Source organism: Scyliorhinus canicula, chromosome 14 (genome assembly GCF_902713615.1).
Source record: "Scyliorhinus canicula chromosome 14, sScyCan1.1, whole genome shotgun sequence".
In the NCBI taxonomy this organism is placed as follows: Eukaryota; Metazoa; Chordata; class Chondrichthyes; order Carcharhiniformes; family Scyliorhinidae; genus Scyliorhinus; species Scyliorhinus canicula.
The window spans coordinates 52212798-52235788 of record NC_052159.1 but is presented as its reverse complement, the minus strand read 5'-3'; the positions used below and the strand labels follow the sequence as shown (position 1 = coordinate 52235788).

Genomic DNA, 22991 nt, shown 5'->3' with positions numbered 1-22991 from the left:
AACTTTGTATCTGATAACTGATTTGAAATTGAACCATACATGCTGGAGGTAATATAATATGCATTCATGCTAATTTTTAGTTTTTTTATGTTCACATGAATGCACAATTAAGAGATTATACTCCCTGTACAAATTGCGAGTTATTACACAACCAAAAATATCTCTCAAATTGGAATGCTTGCTGAAATCTATTTCTGCACTTTTCATATTAAACATACCTAAGAAATGAAGTACTTACCTGGTGAAGCCACAACACAGGACATTATGCCTGCTCGCCTGCAGAAGAAGCATGCAATGACTGAGCTAAGCAATCCCACTATGAACATGTCAAATCAAAGCTCTGCAACCCTGACATACCCAGGGTTCAATCTATCATGCCAACACCGGATCTAACTGGCTCCTGGCATCTACCGGCCTCCGCATGGAGACCCCAGGCGGGCACTAAATAGTACTCAGATGGAGCTGCACCTCGGGGGTATCCCAGGCCATTGGAGGCCACTGGGTGGTCAGGGGTAGGAGTGGATGGCACCCTGGCTCTCCCCCAGCACACAGACATCTTGGCCCTGCCAGGCTTGCACCTTGGTACTGCCACCCTGGTACTGCCAAGGTGCCCAGGTGGCACCGCCAGGCTGACAGGAGTCCTGTCAGGGTGGCTGTGCCAGGGTGCCCAGGTGCTTGGGTGGCAATGCCAAGGGCCAGGGCCTGAGGGGGCCATCCCATGAAAGGATGGATGAGGGGAGTAGGAAGCATTTGGTGTGAAAGGCAGATATGAGAGGACATCTAGAAGGTTGGGGACTGGTGGTGCAGGGTGGAATTCCTGAAGGAGGGGATCCGAAAAGGAGCACGGGAAGACCTGAAAAGAGGGCTCTCTCAGCGACCCCAAGAAATAGCTACAAAGGCTATCAGAACTGCAAAAATTGAATAAATGGGTCTTTTTCCACTTGGCAGGCAGTGACTAGTGGGGTACAACAGGGATCTGTGCTCGGACCCCAACTGTTCACATTATATATTAATGATTTGGATAAGAGAACTAAATGTATTATCTCCAAATTTGCAGATGATACAAAGTTGGGTGAGTGAGTGAGCTGTGAGGAGGATGCAGAGATGCTTCAGCGGGATTTGGGCAGGACGGATTAGTGGGCATATGCATGGCAGATGCAATATAATGTGGATAAATATGAGGTAGCAAAAATAGGAAGACAGATATTTACTTTAATGGGTATTAATTCAGAAGCGGATACTCAGCGAGACCTTGATGTCCTTGTGCATCGGTCACTGAAAGTAAATGCGCCGTACAGAAGGCAGTAAAGAAGGCAAATGGTATGTTGAAAATGAAATGAAATGAAATGTAAATCGCTTATTCTCACAAGTAGGCTTCAGATGAAGTTACTGTGAAAAGCCCCTAGTCGTCACATTCCGGCATCACTTTTTGGAGGCTGGTACGGGAATTGAACCGTGCTGCTGGCCTGCCTTGGTCAGCTTTCAAAGCCAGCGATTGTGAGAGGGTTTAAGTACAGAAATAGTAATGTTTTACTACAATTGTTTTGGGCGTTGGTGAGGCCCAAAGAGTGAGAGGGGATCTCATACAAACTTATAATATTCTAACAGGATTATATAGGGTAGATTCAGAAACAATGTTTCCAATGGTAGGGAGGTCCAAAACTAGGGGTCATAGTTTGAGGATAAGGGTAAACCTTTCAGGCCTGAGATGAGGAGAATTTTTTCCCCCAGAGATTGATGAATCTGTTCTTTCACTACCACAGAAAGTAGTTGAGGCCAAAATGTTGTGTGATTTCAGGAAGGAATTGGATATAGCTCTTAGGGCTGAAGGATCAAGGCATATGGGGGAGTAGGTGGCATCAGGGCATTGAATTTGATGATCAGCCATGATCATAGTTTTTTAATAATTTTTATTGTCACATGTAGGCTTACATTAACACTGCAATGAGGTTACTGTGAAAAGCCGCTAGTCGCCACATTCCAGCGCCTGTTCGGGTACACAAAAGGAGAATTCAGAATGTCCAAATTACCTAACAGCATGTCTTTCGGGACTTGTGAGAGGAAACTGGAGCCCCCAGAGGAAACCCACGCAGACACGGGGAGAACATGCAGACTCCACACAGAGAGTGACCCAAGCCGGGAGTTGAACCTGGGACCCACTGTGCTACTATGCTGGTATAGTGGGCCCAATGGCCTCCTCCTGCTTCTATTTTCTATGTATGTTTCACATCAGACATTTGACTGAGTGGGGCAAGGAAGAACTCTAGCAAGATTAAAGCCAATGGGAATTTGGCGGAAAACTCTCCACTAGTTGGAGTCATCTCTAGCATAAAGGACGATAGTTGTGGTTGTTGGAAGTCAATCATTTCAGCACAGCACATCGTTGAAAAAGTTCTTTGGGTTAGTGCCCTAGGCCCAACCATCTTCAGCTGCTTTATCATTGACCTTCCTTCCATCATAATGTCAGAAGTGGGAATGTTCATTAATGATTGCACAATGGCAAGCCGCATTTGTAACTCCTCCGATACTGAAGCAATCTATGCCCACATGCAGCAAGACCTGGCCTGGCTTGGACTGATAAATGGCACCACACAAGTGTCAGCCAAGGCAATCTCCCACAAGAGAGAAACCTAACCATCTCTCTTGACATTCAGTGACATTACAATCGCTAAATCCCCAACTATCAGCACCTTCACAGTTACCATTGACCAAAACCAGCCACAAGAACATGAATATCAGGGCCTGGGAATTCTGTATGGAGTAACTCACCTTCTGACATTCCAAAGTCTGTTCACCATTTCAGAGTGATGGAATAGTCTCCACTCGCCTGGATGAGTACAGCTCCAGCAACACTCAAAGCTCAACATAGAATCATAGAATCATAAAATTTACAGTGCAGAAGGAGATCATTCAGCCCATCGAGTCTGCACTGGTCCTTGGAAAGAGCACCCTACTTAAGCCCCAAGCCTCCACCCTATCCCTTTATCCCGGTAACCCAGTAACCCCACCCAACCATTTTGGACACTAAGGGGAATTTAGAATGGCCAATCCAGCTAACCTGCACATCTTTGGACTGTGGGAGGAAACCCATGCACTCAGAGGAAACCCACGCACACGCGGGGAGAACGTGCAGACCCCACACAAACAGTGACACAAGCCGGGAATCGAATCTGGGACTGGTATCCAGTCTGGAGACATTGGCAGGACAGCCCTGGACCCATGGACCACTACTATCAAACAGCAAGAGGTGGACGGTGAGCTCAAAACACTCTTTAGCCTCGGAAAATACTCTTGCTATGAGTACCAAGTGTACCCAGGAAATCTGTGTTCTAGCTTGGCACAGGCAGAGACAGTGTAATTCAGTCACTGACCTACTCCAGGAAAAACCACGATGTCAGGTGGCTGAGCTGGGAAGGTGTGCAGTGGCTTCAAACTTTGCTGCATTTCTGCTCCTCTGTTTTACAGGCTTCGCAGGTACTGGCAACTAGATCAAAAGGCGGTTGGGGTGGCGATGTGTGATTGCTGTGTGCTGGGGAGGGAGAGAGGTTTATAACTGTACGTGGGGGATGGGAGATGCATGTATTTTGGGGATGGGGTGATTACAGTGTGTGCAAATGTGTGTGTGAGTGTGATTAGTGTGTTTCGGAAAGGTGCAGAGAGACTGATCATAGTGTTTGTCGACAGCTTCGAGCACAAATTCAAACCTGATTGCAAGGCAAAGACAGCTGGAAGAGGACAATGTTAGAAGAGGAAAAACATTTTTCTAAATTTCCTGTGGGTTCTGTCATAATATCCACTCATGTATATAATGAGATGCAGACAGGCAGTGATTTACACATAGGATGACCAGTAAGCATACAACACAGTACAGCCAATCACCAGACAGGACACTAGCACTATAAAGCCAGAGGGCACTAGGTTTCCGGCTCCCTCGGGATCCAGCTACTGAGACAGTCAGAGTCCACGAGCTAGTAAGTGCAAACACCATGCGGTAGCTAGTAAGTCTGTTCAGGCTACTACAAGGTCACCAGTCAGATCAGTATAGTGTCGACCCACAGCTGAATATGTATAGCAGTTCTATAGTTGAATAAAACAGTGTTGGATCTTCTCCAGTGTTAGACGTCTGTTTCTAACTTCCCTGCATCGAGTGCAGTCCACATCGAACCAACCTGCTTAACACATCAGGTTCAACCAGGGGAGCTTGGTCCATCCTCTGTCCTTTGATTCACCCTGCCCTTCCCGAGTGTGGGATCTCCAGTGGATGGGCCTCGGGGTTTTCTGTCACTACCCCCTGACTTTGCACCCACAACTGCTGGGAAGTCAGGTTCCTGGGTTTAAACAAAGCCTGGGAACTAACATGCTCTAGGTCTCATTTCTGGAGCAGTGATTGAATTTCAAACTCAAATTGCTACCCATCTGCCCAAAACACATTCAGAGTTCAAAATCAAACTTTGATTTTTTGCACCCAGCAGTGGATGACCAGTGCTGTCCTGTATGAAACATATTAAATACAGAGATGTTATTCTTGCGATAACAATATATATATAATGGAGCATTATAGTACTTATTCTTTAAATTTCTTCTCTCGCATTTTTATGTTAAAATGCCCAATTCATCAGTCAGTGAAGAATTTTCTTTAGCGAGCGATTGTTGTTACATAGGCAAACAAGGTCAAATTTACACATTAACAATTCCAATACTTAATGGGCTGGATTCTCCGATTCTGCGGCAATGTCCGCAGGATCCATCTGGTCTTATGACCAAAAAGTCATCGCTGCCCCCGCACTGATCCTCCACCCGGTGGGGGAGCTAGCAGCCACGCCGCGTAAACCCCCCCCCCCCCCCCCCCCCCCCCCCCCCGGCTTTACCCTGTGGACATGGCCGCAGAATGGCCGGTACCGTGGCCGCGCATGCGCACAACGGCGGCCTGTGGTGGCCGAGCCGTACAGCATAGAGTTGGCCGCGCGCGGACCCGGCCTGCTAAAAGCTTCCCCCCTGTAACCCCCTTCGCCACCCACAGATCACTCCCCCCACCAGTCCCCCCAGTCCAACCGAAGTCCCCCCTGCCAGTGGAATGGCTCCCCCCCCCCCCCCCCCCCCCCCCGACTGTGTCAGCGCTGGACACAGTCTGCAGCCTCCACGTGAGATCCCCGAAAGTTGTGAGGAGAGAATTTGTCAATCAGGGGGCGGATCTTCGGGGGAGGGCCTCAGGTGATGTTCTGAGGCCGTCCCGACGGCGGCGGCCATTTTTGAGGAAGCGGAGCATCGGAAAAACGGCACCTCCCCGATTCCCGCGTAATAATGGATTCTCCGGCCAATCGGCAAACACGATTTCACCGATCGGAGGATCCAGCCCAATATCTTTACCAGCTTATTAAATCATTCAAAAATGTTTTTTATTAATTAAGTTAACACGAAACACACTGTAAAATTAGTGGCCAGTATTAACTTCTTCAACATGTATTTGTCTGTCACCTAGTTTTGTTTGCACAAGTAACTGCCTTGCCAAACAAAATTAGTCATGTGCTGATGCTGTTCTGGGTTCAAATCTGGCCTCCACATCCAGCGCCATCTGGGGGTTAAAATGTATATCCTTCTAGTTATACAGAAGGTAGCATTTCGGGAAGCCAGTAGCCTGTAAAGCAAACCCTGTCAGGGTTACTTCAGGCTTCTAGGAGTGGAGGGTGGAATGGAGTAGGATCCTCACTCAAAGGCCACTCAGCATCTGATTGAGGGACATGGCATCGGAAAGCTGGTGGGAATGGGAATTAACTGTGAGTTAAGACTTGGGCAACAGATTTTGGATGACCTCAGTTTTACAGAGGGCAGATATAGGAGACCAGAGATAGTCAAGTCTAGAGATGAGCCAGCAGATGAGCTGAGACCAGGGTGAAGTTGAGTGATGCACACATACCAAATTACAGTCTTGGTGATGGTATGAATCACAGAATCCCTGCACTCCAGGCGGCCCATCGAGTCTGCATCGACTCTTCGAAAGACCACCCTACCTCGGCCCAATCCCCCCCCATAACCCCGTAACCTTTTTGGACAAGAAGTGGGTAACCAAGTAGGCTGAGGAGGGACCAGACCAAGCCTGTGCAGATGGAGAGGTCGACAGACAGCCTCTATCCAGCAAGGGTCCATGGATAATGTGGTCACATGGAAGCGTAAGGGTCATGCGTTCCTCCATGTTGGAGGCAGCTCATGCAGTCGCTCACTTTTTCACATTCAGGTGCCAGCAGGAGGAAACCCTGCCCAGCAGTACCTCCAGCCCACAGTGGACCGACAACATTGAGGAAGAGGAAGAAAGTACACCTGTAGAGCCATCACAGCCATCACATACGTCCTCCACCAACCCAGAGAGACACATGTCAACGGGCATCTTTCCCCTCATCTGGGACGCGCCGACATACGCTGAGGCCATGGCGCAACTGAAGGAGAACTACGCTCAGCAGACTAACAAAATCTACTCCAGGCACCTCCTCTCCACGCGGCATCAACTCCCTGGTGAGTCTGTGGAAGATTTCTGGCATGCCCTCCAACTCCTGGTGAGAGACTGCGATTGCCAGGCCGTTTCAGCCGCTGAACATTCCGACTTGCTATTTAGAGATGCGTTCGTTACAGGCATAGGGTCGGCCTACTTCTGCCAGCGACTCTTAGAAGGGCCCACCCTCGACCTCGCGGCAACCAGGAAACTAGTGCTCTCGCTCACAATCGCCTCACGCAATATACAGGCGTATGCCCCCAACCGGATGGCCCACCCCTCCTTGGGCATCGTGGAACCCGCCAGCGAACACCCCACCGTGCACCCCACCAGCGACCTCCCCCTGCCAACCCCAGGCCTGCGCCACGTGGCAGCCAAACAACCCCAGGGGACCCAAGTGCTACTTCTGCAGTCAAAACACCCCCAACAGCGCTGCAAGGCCTGCGGGAAGAAAGGGCATTTGGCTGCTGTGTGCCAGGCCCGCTTGGTCGCCGCTATTGCCCCACCACCCCCATGTACGACCCGTGGGCGCCGCTATCTTCCCCGCCTCAGACCTCGAGCGGCCCGTGGGTGTCGCCATATTCCTCACCTCAGACCACGTGCGGCCCGTGGCCGCTGCCATCTTGCTCCCTTCACAACACGTACGGCACGTGGGCGCCGCCATCTTGCCTGCCTCAGGACACGTGCGGCCCATGGGCGCCGCCATCTTCCTCGCCTCAGGACCCCTGCTCGTCGGGCACCTCATCGGGCCGCTCATCACCTGCAAACGCCACTGACCAGCCACGTCTGGCCTCCATCACAATCGATCAGTCCCGACCGCACAACCTTGCGACAGTGTCGACGACAGTGAAGGGCGACAGGCACAAGATTTCCTGCCTTCAGGACTCCGGGAGCACTGAGAGCTTCATCCACCCTGATACGGTAAGGCGCTGCTCCCTCACGGTACACCCCACCAACTAGAGAATCTCCTTGGCCTCCGGATCCCACTCCGTGGCGATCCGGGGGTACTGCACCGCCACCCTCACCATCCAGGGCATAGAGTTCAGCCGCTTCCAGCTCGATGTCCTCCCCACCCTCTGCGCTGCCTTGCTACTCGGCCTGGACTTCCAGTGCAACCTCCAGAGCCTAACCCTGAAATTTGGCGGACCCCTACCACCCCTTAATGTGTGCGACCTCATGACCCTCAAGGTCAACCCACCTTCCCTTTTTGCGAACCTCACCCCGGATTGCAAACCCATCGCCACCAGGAGCAGACGGCGCCCAGGACAGGACCTTCATCAGGTCTGAGGTCCAGCGGCTGCTACGGGAAGGTATTATCGAGACCAGCAACAGCCCCTGGAGAGCCCAAGTGGTAGTGGTGAAAACTGGGGAGAAAAACAGGATGGCCGTTGACTACAGTCAGACCATCAATCGGTACACGCAGCTCGACGCGTACCCCCTCCCACGCATAACTGATATGGTCAATCAGATTGCACAGGACCGGGTCTTCTTGACAGTGGACCTGAAATCTGCCTACAGCCAACTCCCCATTCGCAAGACGGACCGCCCGTACACCGCGTTTGAAGCGGGTGGCCGCCTTTACCACTTCCTTAGGGCTCCCTTCGGCGTCACTAACGGGGTCTCGGTCTTCCAACGGGAGATGGACTGAATGGTTGACCGGTACCGACTGCGGGCCACTTTCCCGTACGTGGATAATGTCACCATCTGCGGCTAAGACCAGCAGGACCACGATGCTAACCTTTCCAAATTCCTCCACACCGCCAAACTCCTCAACCTAACCTACAACAGGAGAAGTGCGTGTTCAGCACGGACCGATTAGCCATCCTCGGCTATGTGATTCAGAACTGAGGACTAGGGCCCAACCCCGATCGCATGCGCCCCCTCATGGGACTCCCCCTCCCCCACTGCCCCAAGGCCCTCAAACGATGCCTGGGGTTCTTCTCATACTACGCCCAGTGGGACCCAACTAACTAAGCGGACAAGGCCCGCCCACTCATCCACTCCACAGTTTTTCCCCTGATGGCCGAGGCTCACCAGGCCTTCAACCTTATCAAGGCCGACATCGCCACGGCCACGATGCACGCAGTCGACAAGACCCTCCCCTTCCAAGTCGAGAGCAATGCATCAGACGTCGCTCGGGCCGCCACCCTCCACCAGGCAGGCAGGCCCGTGGCATTCTTTTCACGCACCCTCCATGCCTCCGAAATCTGGCACTCCTCTGTTGAAAATGAGGCCCAAGCGATCGTTGAAGCTGTGCGGCATTGGAGGCATTACCTGGCCAGCAGGAGATTCACTCTCCTCACTGACCAATGGTCGGTTGCCTTCTTGTTTAACAACACACAGCGGGGTAAGATCAAAAATAATAAAATCTTGAGGTGGAGGAAGATCGAGCTCTCCACCTACAATTACGAGATTTTGTATCCCCCCCGGTAAGCTCAACGAGCCCCCCGATGCCCTATCCCGAGGTATATGTGCCAGCGCACAAGTGGACCGACTCCGCACCCCTGCATGACGAACTGTGGTACCCAGCGGTCACCCGCTTTTATCACTTCATAAAGGCCCGCAATCTGCCGTACTCCATCGAGGAAGTCAGGGCTATCACCAGAGAGTGCCAGGTCTGTGTGGAGTGTAAACCGCACTTCTACCAGCCAGACCATGCGCGCCTGGTGAAGGCCTCCCGCCCCTTTGAACGCCTCAACGTGGACTTCAAGGGGCCCCTCCCTTCCACTGACCGCAACACGTACTTTCTCAATGTGGCCGACGAATATTCAAGATTCCCCTTCGCCATCCCATGCCCCGACATGACGTCTACCACCGTCATCAAAGCCCTCAACACCATCTTCGCCCTGTTTGGTTTCCCCGCCTTCGTCCACAGCGACCGGGGATCTTTATTTATGAGCGACAAGCTGCGCCAGTACCTGCTCAACAGGGGCATTGCCGTGAGCAGGACGACCAGGTACAGCCCCTGGGGAAACAGGCAGGTGGAGCGGGAGGATGGGACAGTCTGGAAGGCTGTCCAGCTGGCCCTACGACCCAGAAATCTCCCGGCCTTCCGCTGGCAGGTGGTCCTCCCCGATGCACTGCACTCCATTCGGTCGCTCCTGTGCACTGTGACTAATGAAACTCCCCATGAACGTCTCTTTGCCTTCCCCAGGAAGTCCACCTCCGGGGTTTCGCTCCCAACATGGCTGGAAGCTCCAGGACCCGTTCTCCTCCGCAAGCACGTGTGGCTCCACAAGGCGGACCCGTTGGTTGAGAAGGTACAGCTACTCCACGCGAACCCACAGTACACCGATGGACGCCAAGACACAGTCTCCCTCAGGGACCTGGCGCCAGCTGGGTCCCCACGCACCCCCCCCCCCCCTGCCCCGGCGCTAACCTCCCTTCCCCCCGGCGCACCCACCACACCCCCCGCTCCAGGACGATCCACCCTCCCCTTGGTCCCACCCGGGGATGAAGATGAGGTCGACACGCTCCCGGAGTCACCTATGACCGAACCGACGCCTGAATCACCACCAGAACTGCGGCGCTCGCAACGACGAATCAAGGCGCCCGATCATCTAAATTTGTAACCTCTTTCTTAAATTTTAAACAACCTGTATGTAAATAGTTTACAACCACCCCCGCTGGACTCTTTTTAACAGGGGGTGAATGTGGTAGTCACCACTGTTGTATTGTGTATACTGCATACGAGGGTATTACGGTAAGGCTCCTGTACTACAGGTACGGGGGTAGATCCCTGCCTGCAGGCTCCGCCCAGTAGGCAGAGTATAAATGTGTGGGCTCTCCGAGCTGCAGCCATTTCAGCAGCAGCTGCGGGAGGCGACACATCTCTGTGTAATAAAGCCTCTATTGCTCTCTACTCTCGTTTTGTCGTAATTGATAGTGCATCAGGGTATGACATCTAATTCAGGTAGAGCCTCACATTCTGGTGGTCACTGCAAGGACATGTGTCTGCAGCAGGAGGCGGCGGGGTCAGCCAAGCTCATCGACACTTGGACGACTGCTGGGGAAGAAGCAACTGCGACACATGAGTTGGATGATGAGTCTTTGGGATCGGTCCAGCCCGAAATGCTGGTGATGCTGCAAGGGGAGGGGGGAGACATCAAGCAGAGATGGCGGAGACCCTCATCAGAGTAGCACATGAGGTGGAGGAGTCTGTTTGTCTGCTTTTTACTGAAATGGTTCAACCTGTGCAGGCATCGAGGTATCAATGGGGAAGTTGGCGAATGTCATTCAATGAAACACCAGTTTCTGATGGGGATGCTCGCAGATTTACATTCCATTGCTGTAGCCATAGGTAATATCTTGTGGCTATGCAAGAGAGGGATGGAGCATCTCAATCTTTCGCCAGGTGGCCCCCTCCTTATAGAGTCTGGCAGGGGCTTTTAGCCACCTAAAGGGAGGTGGAGCAGCTGCGGGACACACCTGTGATCTCCAATCAGGCTTTCTTGGTGTGCCTGGGGTCCTTCTGAATCCCCCTTACTTGTGAGACCTACAACTTTGTCATCTGACCCCAAAGCAGGACAACCAAAGTGAGCCAGACTTTCAGGCCTCAGGTCTCATGTCTCCAGATGATGTCCACCAAGGTCATCGAAGTGAACAGAGCAAACTGGTCAGCTGGCTGCTTTCACCCCCACTGCGGATGTTGGGGAAGCACCAAGAAGTGGTAGGGAACAAAATATTAAAAAGTTATGGTTTTACATGTGGTTGCACGGGCGCACTATAATTATTACTGTTCTTGCACGTTTATAAATAAACTGTGCGGAGTCTACACGTTCTCCCCGTGTCTGCGCAAATTTCCCCCGGGTGCTTGGGTTCCTACCAGAAGACCCGAAAGACGTGCTTGTCAGGTGAATTGGACATTCTGAATTCTCTCTCAGTGTACCCGAACAGGATTGTGGGGACTAGCGGATTTTCACAGTTACTTCATCGCAGTGTTAATGTAAGCCTACTGGTGACAATAATAATGATTATTATTTATTATTGAAAATATCCTATAGTTTTGCTTTAATGAGATCTGATATGATTTAATTGTGATTTGTAGTCATTAAACCTGTGCACCCCATCCCACCCCTATCTTCAGACAGAGACAACAGGCTGGGTCTATCTCCCTGGAATCATGCATGTCCAGGGAAGCATGGATCTTTTCCAGGGCCCTTATGAACCATGTGCAAGAAGCCTCCAGCACACACTGAGCCTGTGTCCTTGACGTGCTTATCTGTTTGAAACTCCTCTTTGTCAGAACTATGTGCTGGGGATTCCCTTCAGTTCAGTTGAGCTGACCTGCCGCTCCAACCACACCTGATGACACAACCACCATGCAACATCTACCTTGAGGCTCTAGTTAGTTGCAAGCAGCCACGGCGTGTGATTTTTCAGGTTGAATCTAACACCTGTCAACACCCCCCCCATACCCATTACCTTCCTGGTGTGGCCTTTGCCCTCCCTACAATTACCCTAAAACCCTCCCTCACCACTCTTCACCCTGTGCAGGCAAATGTCAACAACCCCCACTCCCAGCTGTACTCCAACCACAGCCTTTCCCACCCTTGCACTGCATACCATCTTGGGTCATTGTCTGTGTGGAGTCTGCACATTCTCCCTGCATCTGCGTGGGTTTCCTCCCACAGTCCAAAGATGTGCAGGTTAGGTGGATTGGCCATGATAAATTACCCTTAGTGTCCAAAAAGATTAGGTGGGGTTACTGGGTTGCGGGGATAGGGTGGAGGTATGGGCTTAAGTAGGGTGCTCTTCCCAAGAGCCAGTGCAGACTCGATGGGCCGAATGACCTCCTTCTGCACTGAAAATTCTATGAAATCGATGAAAAATCACCCATCGCTGACTCTTGCAGCTTATATCGCTTTCTCCGACCATCCCCAACTTCCCTGCCCCCTCTGGAGATCCATGCCCACCCCAACTCTTCATTCCTCACCACACCAGTGCAGACCATCACCAACAGTGGGATCTCCAGCAGTGTGAAAATCTACATCCTGGAATTTCCAGCAGTGTAAGATCCACATCCTGGAAACTCCAGCAGTGAGAATATCCACATCCTGGAATCTCCAGCAGTGTGAAGATCCACATCCTGGAATCTCCAGCAGTGTGAAGATCCACATCCTGGAATCTCCAGCAGTGAGAATATCCACATCCTGGAATCTCCAGCAGTGTGAAGATCCACATCCTGGAATCTCCAGCAGTGAGAATATCCACATCCTGGAATCTCCAGCAGTGTAAGATCCAAATCCTGGAATCTCCAGCAGTGAGAATATCCACATCCTGGAATCTCCAGCAGTGAGAATATCCACATCCTGGAATCTCCAGCAGTGTAAGATCCAAATCCTGGAATTTCCAACAGTGTAAGATCCAAATCCTGGAATCTCCAGCAGTGTGAATATCCACATCCTGGAATCTCCAGCAGTGTGAATATCCACATCCTGGAATCTCCAGCACTGTGAAGATCCACATCCTGGAATCTCCAGCAGTGAGAATATCCACATCCTGGAATCTCCAGCAGTGAGAATATCGACATCCTGGAATCTCCAGCAGTATGAATATCCACATCCTGGAATCTCCGGCAGTGTGAATATCCACATCCTGGAATCTCCAGCAGTGTAAGATCCACATCCTGGAATCTCCAGCAGTGTGAATATCCACATCCTGGAATCTCCAGCAGTGAGAATATCGACATCCTGGAATCTCCAGCAGTGTGAATATCCACATCCTGGAATCTCCGGCAGTGTGAATATCCACATCCTGGAATCTCCAGCAGTGTGAAGATCCACATCCTGGAATCTCCAGCAGTGTAAGATCCACATCCTGGAATCTCCAGCAGTGAGAATATCCACATCCTGGAATCTCCGGCAGTGTGAAGATCCACATCCTGGAATCTCCAGCAGTGTGAATATCCACATCCTGGAAACTCCAGCAGTGTGAATATCCACATCCTGGAATCTCCAGCAGTGAGAATATCCACATCCTGGAATATCCAGCAGTGTAAGATCCACATCCTGGAATCTCCAGCAGTGTGAATATCCACATCCTGGAATCCCCAGCAGAGTGAATATCCACATCCTGGAATCTCCAGCAGTGAGAATATCCACATCCTGGAATCTCCAGCAGTGTGAATATCCACATCCTGGAATTTCCAGCAGTGAGAATATCCACATCCTGGAATCTCCAGCAGTGAGAATATCCACATCCTGGAATCTCCAGCAGTGAGAATATCCACATCCTGGAATCTCCAGCAGTGTAAGATCCACATCCTGGAAACTCCAGCAGTGAGAATATCCACATCCTGGAATCTCCAGCAGTGAGAATATCCACATCCTGGAATTTCCAGCAGTGAGAATATCCACATCCTGGAATCTCCAGCAGTGAGAATATCCACATCCTGGAATCTCCAGCAGTGAGAATATCCACATCCTGGAATCTCCAGCAGTGTGAATATCCACATCCTGGAATCTCCAGCAGTGAGAATATCCACATCCTGGAATCTCCAGCAGTGAGAATATCCACATCCTGGAATCTCCAGCAGTGAGAATATCCACATCCTGGAATCTCCAGCAGTGAGAATATCCACATCCTGGAATCTCCAGCAGTGAAAGATCCACATCCTGGAAACTCCAGCAGTGAGAATATCCACATCCTGGAATCTCCAGCAGTGAGAATATCCACATCCTGGAATTTCCAGCAGTGAGAATATCCACATCCTGGAATCTCCAGCAGTGAGAATATCCACATCCTGGAATCTCCAGCAGTGAGAATATCCACATCCTGGAATCTCCAGCAGTGAGAATATCCACATCCTGGAATCTCCAGCAGTGAGAATATCCACATCCTGGAATCTCCGGCAGTGAGAATATCCACATCCTGGAAACTCCAGCAGTGTGAATATCCACATCCAGGAATCTCCGGCAGTGAGAATATCCACATCCTGGAATCTCCAGCAGTGTGAATATCCACATCCTGGAATCTCCAGCAGTGTGAATATCCACATCCTGGAATCTCCAGCACTGTGAAGATCCACATCCTGGAATCTCCAGCAGTGAGAATATCCACATCCTGGAATCTCCAGCAGTGTGAATATCCACATCCTGGAATCTCCAGCACTGTGAAGATCCACATCCTGGAATCTCCAGCAGTGAGAATATCCACATCCTGGAATCTCCAGCAGTATGAATATCCACATCCTGGAATCTCCAGCAGTGTGAATATCCACATCCTGGAATCTCCAACAGTGAGAATATCCACATCCTGGAATCTCCAGCAGTGAGAATATCCACATCCTGGAATCTCCAGCAGTGAGAATATCCACATCCTGGAATCTCCAGCAGTGTGAATATCCACATCCTGGAATCTCCAGCAGTGTAAGATCCGCATCCTGGAATCTCCAGCAGTGAGAATATCCACATCCTGGAATCTCCGGCAGTGAGAATATCCACATCCTGGAATCTCCGGCAGTGTGAAGATCCACATCCTGGAATCTCCGGCAGTGAGAATATCCACATCCTGGAATCTCCGGCAGTGAGAATATCCACATCCTGGAATCTCCGGCAGTGAGAATATCCACACCCTGGAATCTCCAGCAGTGTGAATATCCACATCCTGGAATCTCCAGCAGTGTGAAGATCCACATCCTGGAATCTCCAGCAGTGAGAATATCCACATCCTGGAATCTCCAGCAGTGTAAGATCCACATCCTGGAATTTCCAGCAGTGTGAATATCCACACCCTGGAATCTCCAGCAGTGCAAGATCCACATCCTGGAATCTCCAGCAGTGTGAATATCCACATCCTGGAATCTCCAGCAGTATGAATATCCACATCCTGGAATCTCCGGCAGTGAGAATATCCACATCCTGGAATCTCCAGCAGTGTGAATATCCACATCCTGGAATCTCCAGCAGTGAGAATATCCACATCCTGGAATCTCCAGCAGTGAGAATATCCATATCCTGGAATCTCCGGCAGTGTGAATATCCACATCCTGGAACCTCCAGCAGTGTGAAGATCCACATCCTGGAATCTCCAGCAGTGTGAATATCCACATCCTGGAATCTCCGGCAGTGAGAATATCCACATCCTGGAATCTCCAGCAGTGAGAATATCCACATCCTGGAATCTCCAGCAGTGTGAATATCCACATCCTGGAATTTCCAGCAGTGTGAATATCCACATCCTGGAATCTCCAGCAGTGTGAATATCCACATCCTGGAATCTCCGGCAGTGTGAATATCCACATCCTGGAATCTCCAGCAGTGTGAATATCCACATCCTGGAATCTCCAGCAGTGAGAATATCCACATCCTGGAATCTCCAGCAGTGAGAATATCCACATCCTGGAATCTCCGGCAGTGTGAATATCCGCATCCTGGAACCTCCAGCAGTGTGAAGATCCACATCCTGGAATCTCCAGCAGTGAGAATATCCACATCCTGGAATCTCCAGCAGTGTGAAGATCCACATCCTGGAATCTCCAGCAGTGAGAATATCCACATCCTGGAACCTCCAGCAGTGTGAAGATCTACATCCTGGAATCTCCAGCAGTGAGAATATCCACATCCTGGAATCTCCAGCAGTGTGAATATCCACATCCTGGAATCTCCGGCAGTGAGAATATCCACATCCTGGAATCTCCAGCAGTGAGAATATCCACATCCTGGAATATCCAGCAGTGTGAAGATCCACATCCTGGAATCTCCAGCAGTGAGAATATCCACATCCTGGAATCTCCAGCAGTGTGAATATCCACATCCTGGAATCTCCGGCAGTGAGAATATCCATATCCTGGAATCTCCGGCAGTGAGAATATCCACATCCTGGAATCTCCGGCAGTGAGAATATCCATATCCTGGAATCTCCAGCAGTGAGAATATCCACATCCTGGAATCTCCAGCAGTGTGAATATCCACATCCTGGAATCTCCGGCAGTGAGAATATCCACATCCTGGAATCTCCAGCAGTGAGAATATCCACATCCTGGAATATCCAGCAGTGTGAAGATCCACATCCTGGAATCTCCAGCAGTGAGAATATCCACATCCTGGAATCTCCAGCAGTGTGAATATCCACATCCTGGAATCTCCGGCAGTGAGAATATCCACATCCTGGAATCTCCAGCAGTGAGAATATCCACATCCTGGAATATCCAGCAGTGTGAAGATCCACATCCTGGAATCTCCAGCAGTGAGAATATCCACATCCTGGAATCTCCAGCAGTGTGAATATCCACATCCTGGAATCTCCGGCAGTGAGAATATCCATATCCTGGAATCTCCGGCAGTGTGAATATCCACATCCTGGAACCTCCAGCAGTGTGAAGATCCACATCCTGGAATCTCCAGCAGTGAGAATATCCACATCCTGGAATCTCCAGCAGTGTGAAGATCCACATCCTGGAATCTCCAGCAGTGGGAATATCCACATCCTGGAACCTCCAGCAGTGTGAAGATCCACATCCTGGAATCTCCAGCAGTGAGAATATCCACATCCTGGAATCTCCAGCAGTGTGAATATCCACATCCTGGAATCTCCGGCAGTGAGAATATCCACATCCTGGAATCTCCAGCAGTGAGAATATCCACATCCTGGAATCTCCAGCAGTGTGAAGATCCACATCCTGGAATCTCCAGCAGTGAGAATATCCACATCCTGGAATCTCCAGCAGTGTGAATATCCACATCCTGGAATCTCCGGCAGTGAGAATATCCATATCCTGGAATCTCCGGCAGTGAGAATATCCACATCCTGGAATCTCCGGCAGTGAGAATATCCATATCCTGGAATCTCCAGCAGTGAGAATATCCACATCCTGGAATATCCAGCAGTGTGAAGATCCACATCCTGGAATCTCCAGCAGTGAGAATATCCACATCCTGGAATCTCCAGCAGTGTGAATATCCACATCCTGGAATCTCCAGCAGTGAGAATATCCACATCCTGGAATATCCAGCAGTGTGAATATCCACATCCTGGAATCTCCAGCAGTATGAATATCCACATCCTGGAATCTCCGGCAGTGAGAATATCCACATCCTGGAATCTCCAGCAGTGTGAATATCCACATCCTGGAATCTCCAGCAGTGAGAATATCCACATCCTGGAATCTCCAGCAGTGAGAATATCCATATCCTGGAATCTCCGGCAGTGTGAATATCCACATCCTGGAACCTCCAGCAGTGTGAAGATCCACATCCTGGAATCTCCAGCAGTGTGAATATCCACATCCTGGAATCTCCGGCAGTGAGAATATCCACATCCTGGAATCTCCAGCAGTGAGAATATCCACATCCTGGAATCTCCAGCAGTGTGAATATCCACATCCTGGAATTTCCAGCAGTGTGAATATCCACATCCTGGAATCTCCAGCAGTGTGAATATCCACATCCTGGAATCTCCGGCAGTGTGAATATCCACATCCTGGAATCTACAGCAGTGTGAATATCCACATCCTGGAATCTCCAGCAGTGAGAATATCCACATCCTGGAATCTCCAGCAGTGAGAATATCCACATCCTGGAATCTCCGGCAGTGTGAATATCCACATCCTGGAACCTCCAGCAGTGTGAAGATCCACATCCTGGAATCTCCAGCAGTGAGAATATCCACATCCTGGAATCTCCAGCAGTGTGAAGATCCACATCCTGGAATCTCCAGCAGTGAGAATATCCACATCCTGGAACCTCCAGCAGTGTGAAGATCCACATCCTGGAATCTCCAGCAGTGAGAATATCCACATCCTGGAATCTCCAGCAGTGTGAATATCCACATCCTGGAATCTCCGGCAGTGAGAATATCCACATCCTGGAATCTCCAGCAGTGAGAATATCCACATCCTGGAATATCCAGCAGTGTGAAGATCCACATCCTGGAATCTCCAGCAGTGAGAATATCCACATCCTGGAATCTCCAGCAGTGTGAATATCCACATCCTGGAATCTCCGGCAGTGAGAATATCCATATCCTGGAATCTCCGGCAGTGAGAATATCCACATCCTGGAATCTCCGGCAGTGAGAATATCCATATCCTGGAATCTCCGGCAGTGAGAATATCCATGTCAGCAGTAACTCCATTCACCCACTGCTGAAGGTGGTGTTCCATGGTCCACAGTCCCTGGAGACCTCCTTCGTCTTCTCTCTGTGTCTGCCCCAAACCTTCTTTTGGGTGAGTCCTGACATGTCCACGCCACAGTGGGCCCGATGTATTCTGGACCAGCACGATATCCTACTGGTAGCGTGGATAATTATATGCGCGGGACAATTCTGGTCGGAGTCCATCTGAATCCTATTAATGGTCAATTTGTGTGCTCTGCCTGATTGCTTCCCCCCCCCCCCCCCCCCCCCCACCTGCCCGTCTTTACCACCTGCTGCTGTTGGGATTGGAAAATCCCGACCATTATGACTTGTAATGCATTGCAGACCATCATGTGTTATACCATATCTCAATGCAGTGTCACTTCGTTTTAAAGTTACAGCTGTTGATTTTCTTGTACATTCCTTGCCCGTGTATTGAATCAGCGCAGCTCCGTCAAAGGTTCTCAGCACCTGTTCTGAGGATTTGGTGCAGCTGCATGGCCTGATCATACCTCCAGCAGAGCCTGGACCTCTTGTAGAAACTTGTGCGTGAAAATGGAGGTCGCACCAGAGTCAATTCTGTTGAACTGGCTGCCAAACCCCAGACCTGAAAATCTTTGACAAGATAAGAATATTGGTACTCGCGCTCGAAGGCATCCTTTGTTTAAAACCCTGGCCTCCTCAGATCCTCTGTACTGAAGGAAGTGCAGCATCAGAAGGTACAGTAGCCCTATCAATGCCCTTGAAGGCCATCTCTTTATGCCTGACTGCTTTGCATGATGTCCTGACAATATTGTGCTCTCATATAATTTTTGTTCTCCATGCCGATGGAGTATGTGTTTTCCCCAGTGCAAACCAAGGTCAAATGGTTAGCATAGCAATAGAAAGAGGTTTGTGAGAACAGAACTTCACAAGAGTACTTTTATCACAAAGTAAATGATTGTTTGCTTTGATTTGCATTGCATTATATTCAACTCGTATAAACGTTATTTATGTGTCACAGTGTAGGAAGGCTGTTGCAGTGAAGATCTGAAACACAAAACAGGCTGTCATGTATATTTTATGTATTGCCATAGTTTACATTAAATTGCAAAGAGACCAAACTTCTCTTCAATACACTGATTTGGATGCAATTAAACGTATAATTTCCAGATTGGCAAATGGGTTTCTGTTACGGTCATTGTGAATTAAGAATGTCAGTTCACAAAAATAGCCTTGTTTTCCTTACAGACTGGAATCTCCGACGCGTTCTCTCAGCTTGGATGCACCAAAAGGAGTTCAGATCAGAGCGAGAGCTGGAAACATTGAAGGCTCTTCTCAGAGGGACATTGTCTTTCATACTAGCGAAGGAATGGTGAGTACGGATAACCTCTGCTGCTGATCAAGGTTACCCATGCAAAAGAATGAACTTTGAAATGTATTCAGAATGAGAGACTTCTCTAGCTCTTTACTGCACAGTCAGATTAAGAAATATTTCAGCAGCATGTGAATGGGGATTTTGGTTTTAGGATAAGGAGGAACTTTCTTTCTTCCTTATGCTTTTAAGTGTTTTGTTATTACGCTATTCTGTATTTGACCATATTCTATTGCTTACTTGGCCTTTCTGACAGGGGAGGTATTTATGGTGCCACCACTTACTCACTACCACAACCATCTTGCTACAAATTACTTCCATGGAGTTCTCAATCTCCCCAAATTGCTATCTCTCCCATCAGGACTGAGGCATAAAACAGTTCAGCTATTAATCTATCTGGGAGGGGGGTGGAGTGCTAGCCCTCTTGGGGATAAGATGTTCATGGCCACTACACCTAAAAGAATGTTCTGAATCAAGGATTGGGAACTGTTTCTGTCAGTGTGCTGGATATGGTGCTTGGCAACAGGAGCTCACCAGCAACATGAGCAACACATTGGATTTGACAGCACGGCTGTTCAGCGGGGAGCATGTAACATCTGCAGGAACATCTGCAGCAGAATCCAAAAGGCAGTCTTTGCTTCAACCATGGATATCCAGGTGAAAGCCATAGAAGCCTCAGGTTCCAGATAGGAGAGAGCTGTCATCCCAATAGCGGGTCTTTTCAGAGGGCTGAGCTGGGCCTCTGAGAGCTGGGCTTCCTGAGAGCTGGGCTTCCTGAGAGCTGGGCCTCTGAGAGCTGGACCTCTGAGAGCTGGGCTTCCTGAGAGCTGGGCTTCCTGAGAGCTGGGCCTCTGAGAGCTGGGCTTCCTGAGAGCTGGGCTTTCTGAGAGCTGGGCTTCCTGAGAGCTGGGCTTCCTGAGAGCTAGGCTTCCTGAGAGCTGGGCTTCCTGAGAGCTGGGCCTCTGAGAGCTGGACCTCTGAGAGCTGGGCTTCCTGAGAGCTGGGCTTCCTGAAAGCTGGGCTTTCTGAGAACTGGGCTTTCTGAGAGCTGGGCATCCTGAGAGCTGGGCTTCCTGAGAGCTGGGCTTCCTGAGAGCTGGGCCTCTGAGAGCTGGGCTTTCTGAGAGCTGGGCTTCCTGAGAGCTGGGCCTCTGAGAGCTGGGCTTCCTGAGAGCTGGGCCTCTGAGAGCTGGGCTTCCTGAGAGCTGGGCCTCTGAGAGCTGGGCTTCCTGAGAGCTGGGCCTCTGAGAGCTGGGCTTCCTGAGAGCTGGGCCTCTGAGAGCTGGGCTTCCTGAGAGCTGGGCTTCCTGAGAGCTGGGCTTCCTGAGAGCTGGGCTTCCTGAGAGCTGGGCTTCCTGAGAGCTGGGCCTCTGAGAGCTGGGCTTTCTGAGAGCTGGGCCTCTGAGAGCTGGGCTTCCTGAGAGCTGGGCTCCTGAGAGCTGGGCTTCCTGAGAGCTGGGCTTTCTGAGAGCTGGGCTTCCTGAGAGCTGAACATTCTGAGAGCTGGGCTTCCTGAGAGCTGGGCTTCCTGAGAGCTGAACATTTTGAGAGCTGGGCCTCTGAGAACTGGGCTTCTTGACCTTTATTCCAACCTTTATTCTGACTCCTCACTCCTCCTGTACAGACACAAGAGTGACAGTGTTAGATGAATAGTGTTCATCATAGCGCGGTTCTGTGGGGGTCCTATGAAAATGTACCAGTGACATTAACAAATGTTGTCAAGGTAGATTTTACTCCAAAAAGACACTTCCCAAATCTGTGTTATGAGTCCTGTAACTGTGGACATCCTTGACATAATGGTACTGCGATAAGTGGATATTCACTTGCATGATCTTGTGCTTATGGTCATAAACAAGCCGCCTGAATGAGTGGCATCCTTTCTTGGTGTACATTTGGGTATTGATGAGGGAAACACGTGTGGCCACATGTGCCCCCTCTGGTTCCTTCGGCCTTGGGGAATCCTGCCACTCAGTAAAATACCAGCACTCTATCCTGTTGCTGTACGAAGCTGATAACATTTCTGGTTGTAGAAAACATGTTGGTAATTTGCTGAGTGCATCAGTTCAAGCTGTTTCATCAGGGATACTAATATCCCAGGTGATAGCCTGAAATGATTCCACAGCATGGAAGTAAAAGGTGTTTCACAGCCACTGGTATATATGTGTAGCCTGTGGTATAACTGAGTGACAGCCGGCTATGTCCAGCTTCTCAACCAGCTGCAGGTTGAAGCACTGCAGCTTGTAAACTCTGGCATTGGCAGGTGCTTCCCCTGCCTCTCCTCTCTAGACTATCTGCACCCTGTCCTTTCTACTTCTAAAAATCAACAGAAATGTGGAATCCCCAGGAGGAAATCCAAAAAAACCTGCGTGGTATAGAACAACTTTTTTTTTTTAATTTCTTATCAATTTAGAGTACTCAATTATTTTATTTTCCCAATTGAGGGGCAATTTAGCGTGACCAATCCACCTAACCTGCACATCTTTGTGTTGTGGGGGTGAGACCCACACTGACATGGGAAGAATATGCAAGCTCCACATGGACTGTGACCCGGGGCCAGGAACGAACACGGGTCCTCAGTGTCATGAGACAGCAGTGCTAACCACTGCCCCACCGTGCCACCCTAGTAAAGAACAACTTAATGGTGATCCCAAGGCAAATGGTAAAGCGGTAGATGGTAAAGCAGTTGACCATGGAACAAGAGAAAATAGCATAACCATAAGAACAAATGAGTAACTAATTCCCTTTAAACACACATGTTATTTAAATCAAGTCACTTCAGGACGGTGCCCCACAACCCTGGTGTAATTTATACTGGTGTGATTAAGATGCAGTGTACATGAGGCAGGAAGAGTGTGGAAATAGGAAGTGCTTGGCAGCAAAGTGGGCAGGGGGCTGTTATGCAGGGTCCTCACCCGATTCCCTATTACTTTCAGTAACGCCGTAATAAATGAGGGTTTCCCTGTCCAAATTGGTACATGAAGAAAGATGGTCATCGTTTCAGAAGGGAAGAAAGTATTTTTTTATATAAATGTTTTTTATTGGGTTTTTGACCAAAGTAAATTTACCGTTATGTACACA

At 49.9% G+C, this 22991-nt stretch overlaps 1 protein-coding gene across 4 annotated transcripts in view; it reads left to right on the top strand.

Moving 5' to 3' along the window:
- sgcg (sarcoglycan, gamma) overlaps positions 1–22991 on the top strand; it is an 807130-nt gene that overhangs the window by 771899 nt on the left and 12240 nt on the right. For all 4 annotated transcript variants that reach the window (XM_038818379.1, XM_038818381.1, XM_038818380.1 and 1 more), the window contains one exon: positions 19790–19913. In XM_038818379.1, coding sequence (XP_038674307.1) covers positions 19790–19913 — 124 coding nt within the window. The remainder of the gene's footprint in view (positions 1–19789; positions 19914–22991) is intronic.